General features: G+C 38.2%; 1 protein-coding gene across 5 annotated transcripts in view; it reads right to left on the reverse strand.

The window, feature by feature from the left end:
• sbno2b (strawberry notch homolog 2b) overlaps positions 1-14,858 on the reverse strand; it is a 182,898-nt gene that overhangs the window by 106,639 nt on the left and 61,401 nt on the right. For 3 of the 5 annotated variants that reach the window (XM_088004881.1, XM_014970276.2, XM_014970277.2), the window contains one exon: positions 10,139-10,262. In XM_088004881.1, coding sequence (XP_087861007.1) covers positions 10,139-10,262 — 124 coding nt within the window. Of the gene's footprint in view, positions 1-1,135; positions 10,104-10,138; positions 10,263-10,712; positions 11,061-14,858 lie in introns of those variants that run through there. The other 2 variants (XM_088004882.1, XM_014970280.2) reach the window with 2 other exon arrangements.

Raw genomic sequence — 14,858 nt, forward strand, 5'->3', positions numbered from 1 at the left:
GATGAATCTCAATGGGGCGATGGAAGATCGACTGGCACTGGCTCTGATTACTTACAGGCAGACTTCTACTTCAAATCCTATTTAACAAATAATAACAAATGAGCTCACTGTGTTCCTTTTCACTGGGAGTGGACCCACATGAAAGCCCCGTGTCAGGTCTGTAATGAAAGCGAACCCTATTCGCAGAGACATCTACAAGTCTTAAAACTGGGCCCTGTTCAATTTAAACATCAAGTAGAACTCAATCGATTCTGACACGTTCCACTTCCCCTGTCACTTTTGCGATGTGAGAAACCATAGAAGGAGGAATCCACTGGAAAGCTGGAAGACTGTGCTGTACTTTGTTGTAATATGCCCATGTGATCTCACGCATGGGTTTTCCTTCGGAAAACTAAAAGTTTTTCCGGCCTTTATGATGACGATAGCGATGAAAGAAAAGCAATGGAGAGAGTGTATTGGTCACTGCAGCCTTCTGTTGGGATGAAGCTACGCTTTTTACAGTTTTTTTCATTAAAATTAGGCAGCATTTCTTACAATTATGAATTTAATTAGATTTTTCATGTGGAAAACATGGCTAAGGTAAAAATCTAGAAGAAGATGAAGAGAAAAAAAATTCATATGAGATATTACTTTACATTTATTGCTTTTCAGTGCAATAAATGCAGAGTGGCTTGAAATTCGAGCGTATAATTATCTCAATTACAATTAAATAATCAGATTATTTCTTTACCTATGATCAGACAGCCATGTTTTACACATAAAAACTGCATGTTCCAACAGTATAGTTTGTCACTAGTATTGTTTTATGAACAGTATTGTTTACCTGATCAGGTCAGGTGTTAGAAGTGTGGACTTAGAACAGAAGATAAAATCATCTTGTAACACAGTGAGTATAAGGAAGTATGTTCACAATTCATTCAAGGAAGTTAAAAATTCAAGCACATGCATACACTGATAATCAGCCGTTTCTTAAATGTAAGTTTCAGCTTAACAACAAGTGCTCCTCATGTTAAAAACAATTAACACAAGTCATTTTAATTTAGGAAGCTAATGAATCAATAAGCTGTAGCATTACAGAGATGGCCAAAAGAGGAAAAAAAAAGAAGAAAGAAAAAGAAGTGAACAGAACCCGTACCTTGGGAAGCGGGCGTCCCAGCTGAGCGTATAATTTAGTCCAGAGCTGCATGAGAGACATGGGTCCAACCGCTACGGTACGGCACGGGTGAAAATACACACAACATAAGCTCCTGCTTCACCTCAACTCCCTGAATCCGTCAGTCACTTCCATGAGGAAGCCAAAACGCCGGTGACCACCTCACAGCTGGAGGGCTACCACCCCATACCGGACCCTGACTGGCCCTGTGACTGCTTCTCCCTGGCTCACTGCAGACATCTGCCTCAAACGCCCCCCACACCACACACAGGTGCAGACACGCTCTCTCGCAGACGGAGACACGGGCACGTCTAAAACATGCTCCCCTGCTTCGCAGGGAGACAGGCAGGTATTGGCAGAGAGGGCTCACTAATAGTGATTGTGGACTAGTTCATTTGAGTGCAGAAAGGTGGTTGGAGAGTGAGTGAGTGAGTGAGTGAGTGAGCAGGGGAGGGAAAGGGAGGGGAGAAGAGGGAGGGAGGAGGGGAGGAGCTTTCAGGAAATGATGCTTTTGTTGGTAAGTGACTAGAGTTACTGGCAGTCAGGCCCATTTTACTGTACATGGTGTAACTCAACCGCATTTGTAGTGTAAACAGTGTTGCGCTGTGGACCTGGCCGCTCCTCACACAGCGCTGCTTACAGCTATGTTTAATGGGCCTGGCCCAGCATTTAATGATTATTATATTTAGAGACTGACTCCCCACTAGACTGTGCCTCTGCTTTTTGTTTCTTTGTTTTGTCTGCAAATATTCAATTTCACGTCTTCTGCTCTTGCAATTCATTTAAATTTGAATCTCCGTCAGTAACTCAGACGCGGAAAGGCAAGTAATGCCTGATGAGCCTGATTTAAAAAAAAAAAAAAATGAAAAAGAAGTGAGTCACTAATGTGAGCATCCAGGGAGCATATTTAATTTAGAAATAAGTGTGTCAAAATATTGTCTCATTAATAAAACTCTATAATTAAAGACAACAGAGCTCAAAATGTGGAAGTGACTCCTCTAAGAATATTCTAAGCGCCTTAAGATTGTGAATGAAACAAGTCGAGGGTGAACTGCAAGTTTCCTTTTGCGGAAGAGTTTTGCATGCATCAGCCAGTATACACAATTACAGACAAATCCTTCATCATAAAAAGTAATTCCTGCTTACTGGAACTGAGGGCGTGATTGTAAAAGACATACAAGTGCACAAAGGCTTATTCTGGGAATCTTCTCCTTTTTTTTGCAAATTGGACAATTCAGACAAATTCAAGACGCTGATCAAGGACGACATATCAGTTTTTCCTGGTGGGGAAAGCAATTTGACTGTTTATGATCCTCGTAAATAAGAATTTAAAATAATGCAATTTGTCTCTTTCATACAGGAGTCGGTCCATTTGTGCAGTCAGCTTCCAGGAACAAATGATATCAAGCTGGGACGGTGAGGTCCTGTAATGTCCATCTCTGCTGGACAGAAGAGGAGTCAGACTCTTAAGAGGCGGCGTGGCGCCTATCCATGGTGTCATCGTTCTATGAGTGGGAATCCTCTCAGTAGTTTGTGTGTGAGTGTGCGTGTGTGTATGTATATCCGTGTGTTTGGAGGAGCACCGAGGGCCATCAGGGAACACTGAATCACTACTGATGAGATTCTTTAGACTCAAACAGCCAAAGCACTCACCTTATTGCATTAAAGAGTAAAAATAACAGCAACAAGGTTAAAAAAGCAACACTTTTCTACAAAATCTCACCTACATTTCTTAAGTCCTCCAAAACTTTATTCTTGTTTAGATATTATTATTTGCATCTGTGCAAAACTTCTGGTGCTTTGTTGTGCAAGTGGCACAACTGTGAACACGTTGCTGTATTAATTTCAATGTGAAAACACGTTTTTAATAAACCCAGGAATATTTCAAACTCCAAATATAAAGCACTGCGCAAGGAGTGTAGAAATGAACGACTCCTCAACTGTAAACTAGGATTAAAGTGCATTCTAGATCCACTTAACATACAAACAAGATACATGTCAAAGGTGGCAATTCAGTTCAAATTTAACATGTACCTTGAAGCTAAAGTAAATCAAGTGTGACCCCACAAAAACAGCACGCTTATCAACTTTCAAATTAACCTTTAACTTCCTCCTTCAAACCGGGCCACTAACAACACTTTCTGTTTGACTAACCTACAGGGAAGTAGCCCAGAATTACAAACGCGTTCAAATCCTGACTGGCATGGAAAAATGTGAAGGAACGCCCGTGTTAGTGTTCAGCTGGATAAAGATTTCTTCTCCGCTTCAACAATATTTTAATTGCGATTACCGAACAATTCAAGGCTGTATTGAGCAGACTTGAATTAGCACATCTAGCATCTTTTGAGTCCAACAGGGAAAAAAAAGTCATTATAAGATGATCTAATTTATACATCAGAGTTAAATGGACGCTTTTGAAGGAAGTCAGGAACCTTGTTCTAAATGTTACCGTTTCTTGATGTGGTAAACGAGAAAAGAATGAGTTTTCAGCTTAATGCATTTACTGAATTTTTTTAAAATCTGTTTTTTTGTTTGTTTGTTTGTTTTTTTGTGTGTGTATTGGACCTGTGGATTATCAGTAAGACCACGAGATCATGCAAGGATGATTGACTACTCCATCTACAAAGAGATTTCTTAAAGGTTTCAAATTGTATTTGGAATGTCTGCAGAGTTACAGGAGTTTTCAAATACAAACACTTTATGCTGCTTTTACAGAAACCTCTGTTTACGTATTCTCACAAGAGTTTTCCTGTTTTCTGAAGCAGTTTTCTCTTGTACTCCTGCGTGCGCTGGGATTATATCCCATTTTAAATCTACGTAGGGACACAGTATGAGCAACTGTCATAAAGAAAGACATCAATCATCTGATGTGGGTGTTAGGGCGCCGTACAAGCAAGGTCAGCTAAAGACAAGCTGTTTTAAATGTGATATATCCTGCAAACTTGAAAAGAGCTGTAAAAGCATTTCTGATGCAAATGAACTCTTCCTAGAATAGCACAGAGCAAAAAACATTAGTTAAAAGTGGGAGGAACGACAAAGAAGAAGAATAGTTTGTAGAAAGACCCTAAAAGGACCATGTTTAGATGTGCATACCGCTGAGTAACATGTGGAAACATACAGCATGCAAAGTACTGCATATGTCAAAATCTGTGCTTACAAAGTGTTCTTCGCCATTTGAGGTTAGCCAGAATGCTGAGTGAATTGCCTTTTTTCAGCTGTCTTCCAGTAAATGTTGCAACGACTCTCATTCGCTGCAGAAATATTCACAGTTTTTTAGGGTTTTTAAACCACAGTTAAGCCTGGGCAGGTACGCAGATGTGACTGTGAAGAAGTGTGCCGTTCTTTTAAAACCACAGAGGCATGTGATCGATTTTAAAGTTGGTTCTTTCAGATTGTTGTTTTTGTAATTTACTTCTTTTTCCCCCCTTACAATTGATTCTAAAAAAAATAGTCTCCTTAAAATGTTATGCTAAACATTATTCTGCCAATAATTACTCACTGAGTAGGTATTTTCCACTGTTTATAGTCCTTTTATTGCAAATTAGAGTGTCTCCTATTTTAAAGGTTACTTTGTGCACATGTTATCACTGGGGACGTTTCTCACCTTGTTCTGTACGTTGGTGATTAAAAAGAATGCATGTTTATTCGGTTTAAGCATGAGGAAACAATTTCAGGAAATAGTAAGTTTCTCCCCTCTCCATAGGTAAACTGTCTGAGAATGAAGCTCTATTACTCCCCCCAATAGCAGTGGGAATAATTATTAGCTGCATTAATCAGCTAATAATGAAACTGCTAATTGAAAGCAGCAGTCAACTGGAGCCACTCCAAGCACTCAGAATGCCGAGGTAATGCAGTCTATGCAGTCACTCCAGCTGTTCATCAGTGCAGCTGGAGTGACTGCATAGTGTCATGAAATAAAGTGAAGTATTATTTCATCATTCCTGTGGCATTTAAGTTGCACTTTTCTCAATTTCATCCTAGAGGGCTAACCCTCTAGCATGACCGTCAATAAGGGCGGACAAATAGTTTTTCTGTGCTGCTTGTGTATGAGGAGCACGTACACGAGCTTGACTGAAAGTGCTAAGACCCTCCTCCTGGCTCTTATTGGTTGTTTCTGGTCAAGCAGTTTATTTCTGAGGAGGCAGAGGAGCTAGATGTTATCGGTTTTTCTCTTAACTAGCAAAATTTTGCATATTTGTTACTTTTAACAAATATGTAAAAAAAAAAAAAAAAAAAAAAACATATTTTTATAGGTTGCCTTTTGTAGTTTTAAATGTTATAGTATTTAAACTCAATACCTAATTATTTTGACCATACACTCATTATATAATGTAGCTGCCTTTGCAGCCCACTACTACCACTACTACTACTCCACCTATCACCATGGCGACAGCTACTACTGCTGCTTGAAATTATGATATAATGCTAAGTTTGTTGCCTCATTGTTGATGGAGAGATACACATAAAGAGCAGGAGCACAAGTGTTTCAAAATATACGCCTACTTAACACACCAAGACTCATGCACACACAACACTCTGACTTCACAGAAGACATTAACATTCTGCAGAGACACTGTAGCGCCAGTCTGTCATGCTAAAAGTGTTTAAAGAAGATGTACACTGGATTCAACAGTAAGAAATACAAGCTGCACTTGAGAATAACTTGTTGATGTAAGCAGTGATGTCGACTGTAAAGATGAACCCAAAGTAGATTTTCTAAAGCTACATAAAGCTAGGCAAGCTGTCTGTCTGCTACATTTCTTCCAGAAGAAGTTTTCAGGGACACATTTAGATCCACGTTCACGGATTAATTATGTGCCAGTATGTCCATGTGGTACATGGACACATGTGCACATTTGTCATGTGCAGAGTTTGTGCAGATGACAAGATAAATGTAAGTTTACCCTGTTTTAATTGCTAAGTGTGTAGGTAATGGTGATTTCTAAATGAATCAAGTAACCTTTATCAGATTGAAAAAGAGGTAAAGAGGTGTCTAATCTCAATTGGTTTTTTTTAATCCTAGTTAAATAAAAAATAAACAAACAATAATTCAACCTGACAAAAAAATAGATAATACATATATTAAATAAACAAATTACAGTTTCTACTTATATTTTATATCACGTTATGCAGGGGAAAAAAATAGTTTTTGAAGGAAAATTTGTCAATATTCAAAAAAATCAGTTGCCAGATTCATAAAAAATATTGGCAGCTCTACACAAAAGCTCTGATTTAGCCAGACATTTGAATTTCTCTCATTCGCTTTTCACGAAGTGGTGCTTAACAAACTACTGCTTGTTAGTTAATTAGTCGTGTCATTCTGCTCAGCTCTGAGCCACAACTGGGCGGCTTATTACAAGGTATCTCTCAGTAAGTGTTCACTTTAAAATGTCATCGTGATAGAAGTGGTGCACAAATTAAATTTTTGTTTGGAAAGTCACTTTTGGATTTTGAAACACACTCCTTATTCTGGCAGTCTCTCTTTTTTTTTTTTTTTTTTTAGAAGAAGCAAAAGTTCAAATGCTGAATCCAGCGGAGGGATTTCACAATATATTAGGGTATAAGGGGTCCCTGGAGTTTATATCTGTGATTAGTTTTGATAAACAGCTCAAAATGCAGAAGCAATATGAGAAAAAAGAAAATTCAGCAATTTTAAAGCTGTTTTCGAAATGCTTGTATGCTTGAAAAGTAACTTCTGATTGCTGAATAAATTATCTTTAATTAGTATTAAAAAAAGATCTCTTTTTCAATCAGACTCAATAGAAACTTTCAAACACATTGAATATAATTGCCTGAAATTATGGCAGAGCTGACCAACACCCCTTTATATTAAAGTGCTACGCAGTTGTACATAGAGATAACTGAAACAAATTCACTTCATCTGATTTATATGCCAGTGTCATCGTGTGCCACTTCAGTTATTGTCTTGTTTATCTACTATCTAGTAATTATTAAGGTGTATAGAGGGGAGGCTCTTCATTGTAATACATAACAAACCTCTGAAGGCAGCAGATGTAAAGAGACACATTCTGTCCACAGACTGCAGCACCGTGGTTCCTTATAATATGTGGATATTCTAAATGAGTTCTGGTGCATGCATAAACAAACCCTGACACTGTGGGAAGCCATGCAAACCAAAAGAGATTTCCCTAATGACCCCATCGCAGTAAATGAGATGAGGAGATAGAAGTAAACACAAACGTCACTTGAGAAACTAAACAACCTCATAAACCAATCTACCCGGCCACACAACTCTGAATATTTACTTCATGGTTACGATTCGGCGACTGGACAGACAGTGGATGTGATGCCACCAGACAGCAGACTGAGAGAAACGGGGGGAAAAATAGGGCAGGACTGGCACGAACGGCGGGGATGAAATGGAAGAAAATGGTCTGAGAGTGAGGTGGGGAATTATTAGTCATGATGACCCCATGACTTACATTTTCTCTACATGACTCACATGACGCCGTGTGTCCAAATGCAGCGAGAACAGCTGAGAAGGCACAACACAAGCACAAACGTCTCTTTTTTTTGTGTGTGTTTTTTTTTTCCTTCACAGAGACGCTGACAGGCACAAGAAGGCAGAGCTTGAATGCACTAACCAAAATTGGAAATGTTTAAAATAAAGTACGCAACTGTTTTACAAATACAGTCAAATGTAGAATACAATATGACTCAACCTGAATGACTAAGGTTTAAAATGACTTCTTTAGGAGGAAAAAAACTTAGCCGGACACAAAAACTCATGTGAAACTAGGGAATCCCCACATTAACGATCCACGTGACGAGGGTGACGCGTTGCTTTTCTCTTTTCCAAACATTCATATGTTGCCTTTGTTGTAGAAATAACTTAGCACTCTGTTCCAGTCGAGCGTCACACCCATTCACACACCTGGAAGCTAAAACGATGTGGCACTGCTCCGCTTCGACGTTGGACTGAGACACTTCTCTAAACCAATGACAATAAACTGTTTCAGTGGTTGCACCTGGAAATTTGATTTATTTTCTTTAAGAAAAATGAAAAGAAAAAAAAGAAAAGAAAACATGCATGATTATTATTGTCATGTCGGTTGCGAACAAAATATTTGAAACCTAAATTCTGATGCAGTATGCTTCAGATTGGGATATTACATTATGGGTATAATATAGTATATCCATAATATAGATTCTATATGTTAGGTTATCCATTACACAGCTAATTTAATGGACATGGATACATAATGAAACTCATTAATGAACATGATAAATATTGTTAGATTTTTTTTTTTTTTCAATTGAAATAGGACCTATTAAAAAAATTTTATCTGAAGGCCTTTTACAAAGCAAATCAGTCTAATTCATAGTCATATAGAAGCCAGAATGCTCCAAACTTTTATTGGTTTTATGCCAATGAGATTCAGATTAGATGAAGATTATTTATACTACAGTACAATCAAATCCAGTTCATTTGAAAAAGAAACTTATCTAAGAAAGCCCAGACGATTGCATTGGGTTGATAACTGCAGCAATTGCGCAAGTTTGATTTCTGGTTTTCTCCCACCTTGGAGGAGGAAATGGTTCCAGGTAAAAATAAAACGGTGTTACTGGGATATAGATCAATTAGTATTGACAGCCTACGTGTAACTTCTACACTCCTACATGCGAGTGCTTGATTAAAAGTGGGTGTCGTGGCAGTAAAGGGACAAAGAGTTTACAGCTGTCACCTCACTGCATAAGAAAGTATGGATTCATCTACCTGAATTTCCTCTGGCTGATGTTGTGTTTTAGTAGAAAAAGAAACACTTTGCAGACCTTCTTCAGGAGTGTGAATGTGATTCACTGAGGTGCTGGAATAACAGTGTGTGAATCTCTGGGCCCTGACAAGCTGCTGTACTTCATTCATCATATTTGTTGCATTAAGGTCCCAGAAATTGTGCTTTCTAATGTGTTTTGCTCACTTCTTTTGTCAGTGTGACTCAGTAAAACACAACTTTTCCACGTTTCTTTAGAGTGAAGGAAGTGACAATCACAACACAGTGAAGCTACGGTAGCCGCAGGGTTTCCGTAGCTTTTCTCTTCATGGTGTTTGGGAGGTGACAAAGTGACCTGTGTTTCCACAGAAGACAGCGCTGCCCCTCCCCAACCTATTACTACACGCTGTAGGTCACTTGCTTACAACAACTCAGATGTTTGACAACATTTCCAGTCACAAAAGCCAAAGATGATATCAGAGTGGAAACAAAAGAAGCATCCCCCATCACTTATTAAGGTAATCGTGCTTTGAAAACTTAGATACAAGTGGCATCTCTATTAATTTGCCCACTACACACTTTACTGCCACAAAAAGCTGGACTACTTGACCAGCTGATGTCAGCTGGTTTTAAAGTCTGAAGAGAAAAGCGACAACAATATCGTCAGCAATATGCATTTTAGGATTACTGCTAAGTTTTGCAGCTGTTTATATTATTTTTTTTTTTTTTACTAAAGTCTGTGTATCAAAATCAAGGCAGCCAAAAATAATTGCAAAAAATATTATCGTAACTGCACCAATGAATATGTTGTAATTTTAGCAGTAGCAGGAATATTTCTCATGTTTTTTAAACACAAAAGCTATTTGATTATAGTGTAACAACAAGAAACTGTGGGACTCACTGACCCAAGCTAATATCTGACGAGAGCCTAAATGGATTCAGTTTACAAATTTACCCATCTGTCTCATCACAGCAGCTGCTGTTAGTGTCACTCTAACTAAATGACCAAAAAAAGGCAAGAAGGCACAGACCATGTTACACTTCAGTCATAAATGAACATGAAAGATGAGCTGCAGGAGGTGGTGGGTCGCACATGTGGCCCTTTCTCATCACATGAAAGTAAAAGCAAGCATTTGATAGAAAGCTGCTTTGGAGGACATATTCACATTTATATTGCTCACATAATCCCAGCTTGAAATGCATTTCACTTGTTGCAGATGAGCAATGAATATAGTAGTTTAATGGAACCAACCTGGGAGAAGTCTCCATTCCCATTTTTAGGGAGGCTGGGAAAGTCCATGTCAGAGAATCCCGGGTACATGCTCATGTGCATATCAGGAATGTTGGTGGTAGTGCTGTTATTCAAGTGGTATTGCCTGCGGATAAATAAAAAAAAAGAAGAAATTTAGTTGGTTTAATGTATATTGTATGGAAGCAGAACAATCTTTGCTGATGTTTTCATTTATTACAGGAAGTGATATCAGCTAAGTTTAAGCTCCTACTTGCTCTATAAAGCAGTGAAATATAAACCAAAATCAGTTTTTGGTAAATACACTTGGCAGAAAGGAGACAGGCAACAGATCAGCTTCAAAGAATCCCAAACACAGTTCACTGTCACAGAAACAAAACTTACATTTAAAAAGCAGTAAAGTGTTCAGTTTCAATCGTGTAGTTAAAAGGTGACTGGTTGTCAAACGCATGAATAGACAGCAAATTCAACAGACAAAGAGGCAAACAAATGAAACGTTGGCTATTTGCAAGCCAGACAGACAGGTTAGAGATGATAAGGACAACAGCCGAGAGACAGAGACAGATAGAGCTCCTACCCTTTATCACGACCCCATTTTCCTGAACACCAAACATCTTCTGGAGCCTCAAGTTAACTTCTGCCACAAACGATCAGATCCTATACCTCAAACATGGTATGTTTTCAGTTTCCTACTGAGTCAATAAGTCACAAGCCTATGGAGAAACCCGCAGAGCAACAGGGCTGCGTGAGCACTCAAAGCAAAAGCAAAACTAAAGACGCGTAAAGGTGAAACTGTCCTGCTGTCCAATCAGCTGCCAGAGCTCAAACTAAAACAACTGGAGCTGAGCCAAAGCTATTCAAAGGATTAGGCTCCTGTGTCTTAAACTCCTGGTCAGAGGTCACAGTTACTGATTGATTTGGTTTCAAAACAAACTTAACCACCATGAGAGGACCACCTAACGCTGATATATGGAGATTTAATTAGACTGTAATGGATTTTTGAGTTGATGTAAAAAAAATTATTTGCACTTGTCTGTACTTGAACCGTATAAATCGCACCTCTGTTAAAAATTAAAGCAATTAAAATAACCACGATTTTTACAGCTACACAAACAACAAATTCTTTGCCAGCACAGGGAAAAATCACTAAAAAAGGTGTTAATCACTGATGAATAATCTATTTAAAGAGAGCAAAGGGGGGAAACGCAGTGTGATTGGTAGAAATCTTCCAGACTGGAAATCCCCTTTGTGGTTTTTCTCTCCCTAGCAGAGCAATGACAGTATGATTATTACAACAGACGTCTCGGCAGACCTGGTATCAGCAGCTTTCATCAACAGGGCTGGTTAGGGACTCACAGGCACAGCAATGGACTGACCTCTCTGTGTCCCACAAGTTGTCTCCCCTCGGTTTTTAAAACCCAAAATGTATTGCCTCAAATCCCATCATTCAGCAATGATGTCTCGCTTGAGCCAAAGTAGTTAGCGGTTTATTTTCTGGCGGTGCGCGATCTCTAAACTTGGCACGAGCATCACATCACTTTAAAAAGCAATTGTGCACTGAAATGTCTCTATATACTTTTTTATCTTCATAGCTGTCATGTAGCAAAATGAACTGCTGTGATTTCTTGGAACATTAATTGGAAAGTTAACAAAGCCAAACAGGTTTGCAGTAGAAATGACTGGGAATACCGGATAAAAATGAAACATAAACACCAGGAAGTTTAATTTATCATTCCAGTGAACGCTAAGAGATTTAAAAAGAGCAAGTTTTGGAAGGTGACAGCAGGAATGTCTTCCTTTGTGGACAAATTTCATCCCAACGATTATCAACAGCTAAACACTACTTCCATAGAAATGATGATTATATCAAGTTGTAGCTTTTGCGTGACACACCGCTGCAGGAGCACACCCACACAAACACACACATGCACACACAGAAACCTGCTAAGGTTCCTTGGAAGAACACTTCCTTATAGCCAACACAAACATGAAGACGAAGCTCTAGTCTAGTCCTAGGAACTGAATGCACTGCGCGACCTTTAGGTTTTAGCTGTGCAAAGCATGCGAGCAGGAAGTATTATTCTTGAATAATGCACAGGAAAGCGCTTAAACCAAATGTAGGAGTTGTCACCAAGTTTCAACTTGTCCCATTATCACCACTGTGGATCAAAACTTCTGCTTTGTAATGTGAGGCGTTTTGCAGTCTGACCTATTTTTTCACAGTTGACTCCATGATTTCATCAATAAATGCAGCATGCACAAAATATGATTGAACCCAGTCATTGAGTACTGTGTTGCAATATAGCTGCTTTTTTTCCCACATTTTTATCACTATTTTTGTCTCATTGCATAGAATACCATGAAATATCATGATAAAACTTTTAAGTCCTTCGTAATAATAAATTGTGTAATTTATTTTTTGTCATAATAATAATTCTTAAAATTAAAATACATATAATAGTTTTAAAATTACATCATAGTTTCAAATTCTTAGATACTCTTTTTTTTAATCAAAATTTTACTTATGCTCCTATTCATTTAAGCTGTTTGGGAGAATCCAGATGATATCATAGCTTTATCTGTAATGATTAATTGGCTTTTGATATATATTATGACAACACCTACACACACTGCTCCTTTGTGTTGCATCATAGGAAAATTAACAACAGATTAGCCGAGATAACGAGAATTTGACCGCCACCAGTCGGGTTCATCCTCAATTCTAGATGTGTGAAGGCGCTGCTGTGTCCCAGAGATTAGCATGTTTTGGTGTGAAATGTGCAAATAAAGCCCAAACAAAAAGCAAAACACCATGTGAAGATGTTGGGCGAAGCTGGAACGAAAGTGAAGTGTTAACACATCAGTCCTGTAGCAAAAAGGGCTGGAAGGCAGCTCAGAGAGCAAGGAGCCTTTGCTCAGAGAACAACATAAAAATAGAGATTATGGTTTGCAAATGTACTCAGGAGTGTCCTATTGTTACTAAAAATGACTTTGAAAAAAAGGTCATAAATAATTCATAAACTGAATAAAATGCTACTTAATAAAATGGAGTTAATCTGCTTAATTTGTGACACATTTTCTTGATTCTGACTGACCTAGTAAAACAGGAAATATTTAGGTTATAGTTAATGTCAGGAAAAAACGGTTACATGTCTCTTTGTAAAACACATGTATATCTGGTTTCAACTGAAAAAAAGAGACATAATTTATTTCCTCTTAGTGCTACAGAGAATCTGAAAAGGCTCATGTGAGCTAGGTGGACTACAAACCAAATACTGAGGAAATGTAAGCAAGCTTATGATTTTGAAGACATCAATAAAGAAATCTCTGATCCCATTAATGTGACTTTATTGGGAGAAATGTCACATTAATGTGTCGACATTTCATTTCAGATAAGGAAGAAAAAAATGTGTGTCTTCTTATTCTTCTTATCAACTGTATCAGAATTATTTTCACAGCTAAATATAGGAAATTAACAGCCAACTTCTGCCTAGAATGAAAAGTTCTGACATTTTATTTTACACATGATGTGTTATGTAACTATGTAAACAGTGCATCGGTCTTTTAAAAAGGTAGTGTTTGATCACATACAGTACGCACAGAGGTTTCTGTGGTCTGTAGAAGTCTGGTGCTGGTTCCACAAAACACAGCAGCAGATCTGCTGCAGCTTCATGTTGCACAGCAAGTTTTAACACTTTCCAGCACTAAAGCAACAACTACGGTAAAGTAGCCTGATCTGCTTGACTAGCAATTTGAATGCTAACACACAAATTAAGAGGATTAATTATGAAGAGGCCAATATGGTTAGTTGTCTTTATGGTTCTTGTAGTCATTCATAGGAACAGTATGTGCTCTGCAGATGTGAGTGGGCACTGTAAGTCAACAATTCGAGCAAACATAACACTTCCCATGCATGTTTTCTCCTCACTGGTGTCATGTGATCATCTCACTCCTCTGCACGTTCTCAACAACAGTCTGAGCAGGCAAGATTGCACTTTTGAGCCCAATCAATTTTACTTTGGACAAGAGAGTGCAAAGTTACCCAGGCATCAGGCGGCACGGGGGACTTACAAGGTCGTGAGAATCAGAAAAAACAGAAGTGAACACAATAAAAGGTAGTCATACAAAAACTACTGCTTTAAGTGCTCTGTCCTGTTTCGTAAAAAACTGGCCTAAGTGTTCCAGGAAATCTCTGAAAAGAACATTTTTACAAACGCAAAACCATTGAAGATAATGCAAATTTTAGGCTTTTTTTTTTTTTAAAGGTTACCTAACTTTAATTGCGCTCGATGAGGTCTAACTAGCCCGATTCTAAAGAAATTGATAATCAATCTCATCATTTTTCTCTGAGCCAGACCCTTTTTTTTTGTATCCCTTCTGTACATAGTAAGATAGAAAGTGAGATACGGTCGTGTACAATGAGCTTGACATCATAAAGCTCCACTTTGAGTGAACTTGAAAACCACACGCAGCGCCTTCACGTCACCAGATGTTATAACTTTCAAAGAAACACAGCGCACGTCGCAGTAATAAAACGAAACATCTTGATGTGGAGAAAAAAATTCATCATTCATAGTAAAAAGAAAAAAAAAAAAAGTAAAGGGCCCGTTTCCAAAGAATTAAAAGTAATTGTTTTTATTTTTTAAAATGACGCAAGTGGAACAAAATGTTATTTATTACGATAATCAGCTTCTGGACAGTAAATTACAACACAGACAAACAT

Source organism: Poecilia mexicana, unplaced genomic scaffold (assembly GCF_051168715.1).
Source record: "Poecilia mexicana isolate PSO_F unplaced genomic scaffold, ASM5116871v1 scaffold_4, whole genome shotgun sequence".
Lineage (NCBI taxonomy): Eukaryota > Metazoa > Chordata > Actinopteri > Cyprinodontiformes > Poeciliidae > Poecilia > Poecilia mexicana.